At 38.9% G+C, this 6,909-nt stretch overlaps 1 protein-coding gene across 1 annotated transcript; it reads right to left on the bottom strand.

The window, feature by feature from the left end:
• Nucleotides 1-1,758: 1,758 nt before the first annotated feature.
• On the bottom strand, nt 1,759-6,660 carry LOC129751773 (polynucleotide 5'-hydroxyl-kinase NOL9). Its single transcript, XM_055747475.1, has 5 exons — nt 5,791-6,660; nt 4,812-5,450; nt 4,290-4,751; nt 2,317-3,907; nt 1,759-2,255 (listed from the first exon to the last, which is right to left on the bottom strand). The coding sequence occupies exons 1-5, from the start codon at nt 6,394-6,396 to the stop codon at nt 2,077-2,079; spliced, it is 3,477 nt and encodes a 1,158-aa protein (XP_055603450.1). The 5' UTR covers nt 6,397-6,660; the 3' UTR covers nt 1,759-2,076.
• Nucleotides 6,661-6,909: the final 249 nt, after the last annotated feature.

The raw sequence follows: 6,909 nt of genomic DNA, 5'->3' as shown, positions 1-6,909 counted from the left end.
GTAAAGGTAGGTTAGTTTGGAGAACATGTTTTAAACGAATCTTATTAATGACAATTAAAAGTTTGTTATCGTAGCTTACCAACTGATATACCAGTCGAAACTTATATTACTGCTATCGAAGAGTGGCTCCAGAGAGGAAACCAGACGTTCAGAGCTTCATCAAAAATTGGTGCATTTGACTGGCTTAAACTAGACCAAAAAAAAAGTACCAAACGATTTTCAACTCAAAGTTCGAAAAACTCCTTTAAAACCATTTTGAGGGTTACAGTACTCTGCAAATTTGTTCTGTAAATCTTGTGCTACACCATTTTTTTTTTAAATTGGTTTCAATATAACGGTTGAGCTGCACGAATAAAGTCACTTTTTCCACACCCCTTCTCATATAAACTTTTAACTTTTAACTACAACTCATGTCAAATCCAAATTCCTTCAAAATTTGTTAGTCTATCACTCTATTGCTAAGTTATACATTTATAATTAGCCATTACATTCGTTTATAAAATGCATTATGTATCTGATAAACGAAAATCGTTTAAAGGTGTGATCTATGAGGCCGTTCACTAATTACGTAAGCACATAGGGAGGGGGTGAGTGAGAATTTGCTTAAAATTTTTTTCAATCAGGGTAGGGAGAGTTTCGTCAAACAAATCATCACAGGCATTTTATTCTTATTACGCTCAACTCTTAATAAATCAGTAAATAAACATAAACAAACATAAACACATGACACACTGACAAAAAAAACTTCACGTACCCACATTGGAAATGTTTACACATCAAACATTTCAGGCTAAAAAAAATGGTGTACGATCGATTTAGCATATCTCTCACTCGGGATTTTTTCCAACTTCCTGAATTATCTTGAATTATTAAAGCAAAACATATTTTTCAAAATCGTCGCGATCAGATCAATAGCTTAATCAGTAAACAATTAATATGCATCAAAATCATAAATGTTGAACCACTTTTTCACACCAAATCAATGAAAAGCCTTGATAAACTATGTGTGTACGATCAATTTTGCGATTCATTGTATGTTTATATGCTTAACTTCTTCTACATGTCCTTAACATTTGTCCGCTAATTTGTTGTGCTCGTGGACCAATTTGTATGAAATGCGCCTCAAAATTGTTCGAGTTGTATTCCATTTAAAGTTGATTTTGTAAGGAGTGGCTCCAGAGAGCTGGTCCCACTTCCGGACAAATTTTTTACAGGGCTTGGACTTCCAGATTACTTTCTGGAGCCACTCTTCGATCGTTTGATCATCACACTCTAAATCTAAAGAAACTAATAAAAGCCGTTGGACACATAAAAGCGCGTTGCAAAAAGTTTATTCTATGTTCCTTCAGGAGCAATGAGGTATCAAGTCACTCGGAATGTTTGTGAACAGTTCGATTTGTACTAGGTCTATGCACCCAGTCGTGTAAAAATTATTGTTTTTAAAATTTACCTTCAGAAAAGAGATAGACTTAATAGCAGCACGTTATCCATACGTACTGCATCAAAAGTCAAGGGTGCATATTCAGATCCCGAAATTCAGTCGCGTCACGAAACCAAGTCACTATCACGTACATGCTTTCCGAGCAACTTTTCCGATCAATTATGTGTAGAATTACCACAGAAAACTTGTAAAATATATTGAAGTACGAACAGAAATATTCACCAGTTTACTGAAAAGCGTCTACAAATTTTGTTACTTGTTACTTGCTATACACGATGAACGTAATTATCCTCCAGGAGCATAATTCTAATCTTGAAACTGTAAATCAGACACTTAGATGTTTCTAGAGAAGAAATTTGTCCAAACTAGGCAGTTTTTTCCAAACAATTCAAGTTCGGACAAAAAAGAAACAACATTAATAATCCGGTTATAACATGGCTGATTATTCAACTTTATATAAATTGTAACATTTTTTCGCAGAAAAAAAGAACGTTCCATTCGGTCTCTTCCGGGTAAGAAAATAAATACATTCTACATTCAAAAGTTTTTTTTTTCAGATTTAAACTAAACAGAAACAAAACAGCGTTCCAAGGGACCATTACTGCACCTGTCTTGCTTGAGGATTAGAATCCCTATCATACAACATTGTACACGTACGGTATATTTCCCTGAATGCGCGCACTTTGCCTGAGGAAGATTGCATTCGGCAGACTACTGCTACAGATGGCCAGCACCGTAACCTGAGATAGCTCCTCACTGGACAGCGATTGCAGCAGGTAAACGTTGTTGTTCTTATCCACTCCCCGAACGATACCTGTGATTTTGAAAAAGATTGATTTAATTACAGTCATTTTAAGGAAAATATGTTAACTTACCAATTCCCAAACATTCGTACAGTCCTCCATCCACCTTCCGACACAGATAGACCAGGGTGGCATTCAGTACTGCGGGAAGCTGTTCGTCGGCCAGTTTGGTGTCCTCCCGGGTAATAAGGATCTGTAGCTTACTGATAGGAGCGCAGAATGGGCGTACCTCGTTGAACCACTCGCTGGAGCTGTCGTTCAGGATGTTAGCCAAATTGGAAAGTAACGCCACATTGCGGCGCTTCGGTGCATTCAGGGCGAATCCTCTTCGATTGAAGCACACCTCCAACTGGTAATGCCGAAACGAAACCGATGCTTTTTGACGTGGCAGTTCACTTTCCAAAATTTGAAACTGATACTGATTGATGAAGCTTGGTGTAAGTGGGTTTTTGAAGTTTGGTATCGGAAGTGTTTTGTTTGAGCAGACAAGTTGAATGGCATCGGTAGGGGAAAAGAGTTTGAAAATGGCCGCCATCAACTCTTCCCCGAAACCCGTAACGTATCCCATGGTATTGATAACCCAGGGCACATCTTTGTGGTGTTGGTTACAGTACTGAACCATTTGTCGGACGTTTTGTATGTAGAAAATTGGGGAGGAAACAACGTCCAGACTACCGAACAGAAGACACTTTAATGGTTTTATTGGATCAAAAGATGTTACTCCTAGAAGTGGCTTATTCAATAGAGTGGCACTCATCGTTTCTGGAATATGTTGAATAGGTTGACCGATGTCCAGATCTATCAGTAGAATCTTTTTGTGCTTGCTTATATGTTTGTTGATGAGGTATTGACACAGAGTAGACTTTCCTGCTCCCTTGCCTCCCGTAACGATGATCTTACTGTTCTTGTCCATTCCGATTTTATCCCATTCAGCATCACTTTGGAATGGAGCCGTTGATTTGCCTGCTTCGTCAGTAATAAACTCAACATTCAAAAGATATTCCGTAGTGTAGAAAGAACTCCTTTTCATGTATTCTACTCTTGGAAACAAATGATCCTCCGGCATGTACCTCTCTACCACAGTAATTTTTCGATTGTTACAATCGGCTTGCAGCAAAATCAAAACTGAGTTCTTCGAATCAAACTGCTGAACCAATTCCCGCAAATCACAGTCAGCAAAGTGTTTTCCAACCCTTCCGATCACCGACTCCAGCTGCTTCCGACAGTCTTCTCTCTCGCTGCGCTCCTCGAACCTTGGTGTGAGATTTAAGCTTTGATAGCCCCGGGCAGCAAAGACCTGCCGACATTCGCCACGCCTTAGCCGATAACCCATCACTTCCAGCTCACCAATCAGTGGCTGGATCGTTAGGTAACCGCTCATGTACAGTGGTTTCCGCAGAACCATCAGAGATATTCGTAGGTCTATGGAATTGTAAAAATGGCAGTCTTTCTTTAGTGGTGACTCGGTTGTTTCGGATTCAGCACACATAGGTTCTGCCCGTTCGACTTTATCACGGTTTTTGCGCTTCATGGTATCTGTATTGTCTGATGAACTAGGTTTGCCAGAGCTGCGTGGCTCTTCGAACACCGAATCGGAACACGATTTGGTTTCTTCAGATACTTTGGACTTTTTATAAGCGCTGTTTAGCTTAAGGGAACCGTCCTGTAAACAAAAGAATAAATGAAAACTTATTTTATCGATATCAGAAGAGAAAAACAGAAGCGTTTGGAGAAAAAAATTTGTGAACTGCGAAGCCAGCTGCAAAAAGATTTTCAAGTGGATCGAGAGGGCAGCTTAATATTGTAAAAAGAAAGCAGAAAATGAGAATTTCGACAAAAGAGCTTCAAATTAAAATGGAGAACAATCATGGAGCGAGCCAAAAGAGTGTTTGAAATATTCAAATATTTTGTTTACAGTTTCAAGTGAATTTTATCCTTCGATAAAAATTAAAATTTCAGCTGACAGATTTGGTTTCAATTTCAAAAGTTTTTAGAGGACAATTTACTAATACTTCATAGCATTTTCTATTAGAATTACCACCTACCTTCTTCTGTACAATTCGTGTCAGTTTTTCCTCGGAATCAATCAGTTCTCCATCGACATCGTAAATCGGAACCAGTTCCGGACAGCTATCCTTATCGTCTTCCGTTTCAGTTTGCCCATCCGTTCCACTGGTGGTCGCAACTGAAGGTCTTCGCTCCTGATCACTACTGGGCAGCTCCACAATCTGGGCCGAATCTATATCGCTATTAAAGGACACATCGTTGTCGTCGATTTCATAGATTCTTGCCGCTCCCCGCACAATCAACAGATCGTCGTCATCCGGTTGAACGTAGTCATCGTCTTCGTCGCTGTCGTACGAGTCCTCCCAATAGTCTCCGTATTCGTCGTCGTCTTCTTCCTCCTCCGAAAGATATTCATCGTCGGAGTCAAAGTCCGAAGAAAATTCGTGATCATCGTAGGAATTTTCGCTGCTGCCCTCTTCGCTGTCCATCTCAAACGATAACTGCAAGGAATAAGTGCTCAGTTAGGATTTTGTACGCTTTAAAACGAAATATTTTGTCACCATATCATCGTCATCGGAGCCATACTCAATACCATCATCTTCATCAGAGTCCTCTTCTGGGTTGTATTCACTATCATCTTCTGAATGCTCCTGCATGTTTTTATTGAATAACGCCACATCCTTGACCGCAGCAGCTTCCTTTTGGGGCGATTGCTCAGCGTCTGATTCGGAATCTTTGTATTCCAGTGCTATATCATTTTCCTCCTCAACCCAACTACTGCTGCTGGCTGCTGACGAATCGATCTTGTGTTTAACTTTAGAACTCTGTCCGTTCCGTCTGCTACACTTCGGATTGTCTTCCGGTGGTTTGTTATCTTCTTCGATCCAATCATTACTGCTGGCTACCGAAGTATTTGAGTTAATTTTCGCCTTTCTAGTTTTGCTGTCGTTTTTTTGCTTTTTATTAGATTTCTTATCTTTTGCGGAAGGCAATGCTTCTTTCTTATCCCGATAACTGCCGAAGAATGTGACCAGTTCATCGAAGGACATTTCCCCGTCTTGCCCAGCATCATCTTCGTCATCAGGGTCCTGTACCGAAGAATCGGACTGTGATTCATCATCATCATCATCGATGGAATCTTCTCCGCAGGAATCTGACCTAAAGGTGGATTCTATTTCGTCTTCGCCATTCGAGACATCCTGAAAAGATTTTAACAGAGTTTTATTACATTAACTTTGACCTAAGTGAGCATTTTTATAGTGATCTTCACCTACGCGTTTTCTGCACAACGAATTTTCGATTAAAAAGTTTAATTTCAAGCTTTAACTCAAAAAAAATTCTTGGCTTGCCTTTAATCATGCAACTTCCATTTTTTTAATTAATTTTAAATTGCCAAGGTAAATTAACTTGAAATTGTGAAAAATAAAATATGTAGAAAATTGGGCATAATTTTGAAAAGATTTCCAACATTAAGTCTTAGAATCTGTTACCAGATTGCTGAAAATTTGAAAAAATAATTTTCGGAGAAAAGCAACTCACCTGGAAGAACTTGTCTATATAATCGTCGGCATCGCTATCGGATTCTGACGGAGCAGACGACGTCTTGCTGCTGGTTTTAGGTTTCTTTCCGGTACCGGAAGTTGATTCGGACATTTTTCTCTTTTTGTTATCAATGGACGATCTATCTTGTTTGTTATTTTCAATATTTTTCTTCGCGGCTGGTTTCATATTTTTATTATTTTTAGGTGGTTCTCGTTGCAGAACTTTGGATTGCCGAAACTGTTCCGAGGCTTTCTGAGTAGTATTTTTGAATTTCTGTTTAGGTTTTGTACCGTTGAAGAGAAGATTCTTCTGCTCGACCTTATTCAATTTTTCGGTTTTGTGGTAAACATTGATATTCGGTTTGGTTCCTTTTATACCTGAGACATCATGTTCTTTCCTGTTACGACCATCTTTAAACCCGTTGGTAATTTTGACCTTTTCCGGTTTGCCAGGCTCATCTGCTTCCGGTTCCTGGTTCAGCTTATCTTGTGTATTTTTGTTCCATGATTTTGAGCCGCGACTTTTGCTGTTCTTCCTCTGGTTTTTATTGGTTCCATTAAAAGATTTTCCCCGAAAGGCAAATTCCTGTCGGCCTCGATTCATTGTGGGTGATGTTTATCAAAATGCGGCTCCGGTTGAAGGTTAGGTTACACAGGGTTACACCGGTTGTAGAACAAAGTTTGCGATCAATATGCACACAATGAACTCATTCAACGAAACTTAAACAATTTTAGGAGATAGTGATGACTTTTGCTAATTGAAATATCAGAAACTGTTTTAAAAAACCTTGAATCAAATTGAAACCGTAGCGATAAACGTGGGACTAATTTTTGAAGACGTGCTTTTTGAGTTGAATTCAATTTGAAAGTAAACATCAAACACAAAACACTCTGAATATGATTTGAACGACAAACTTTATTTTTTAACCAAGTTTGCATGCATTCTTTGGGTGATGCGTGTCGAAAAGCGTTCAAAACACAAAGCTGCATTTTGCTAGAAAATAGAAAATAGTCTACAATTTTGGATGCTAGGGAATGGCTACAATTTTGGGCTACAGAAAATGATATTGTGCAATAGTATTCGCAGTGGCTGTTTGATAAAGATCGTAATTTTTGT

Source organism: Uranotaenia lowii, chromosome 3, assembly GCF_029784155.1.
Source record: "Uranotaenia lowii strain MFRU-FL chromosome 3, ASM2978415v1, whole genome shotgun sequence".
In the NCBI taxonomy this organism is placed as follows: Eukaryota; Metazoa; Arthropoda; class Insecta; order Diptera; family Culicidae; genus Uranotaenia; species Uranotaenia lowii.
This window is presented reverse-complemented; position numbering and strand designations above follow the sequence as displayed.

Excerpts from the sequence above, each read along its gene's own strand:
- LOC129751773 (XM_055747475.1), bottom strand. The coding sequence starts at position 6,396 with ATGAATCGAGGCCGACAGGAATTTGCCTTTCGGGGAAAATCTTTTAAT. Across the intron at positions 4,752-4,811 it reads GCTCCGATGACGATGATATG|TTATCGTTTGAGATGGACAG; the intron begins GTGACAAAATAT and ends TATTCCTTGCAG. Across the intron at positions 3,908-4,289 it reads CACGAATTGTACAGAAGAAG|GACGGTTCCCTTAAGCTAAA; the intron begins GTAGGTGGTAAT and ends TTTTGTTTACAG.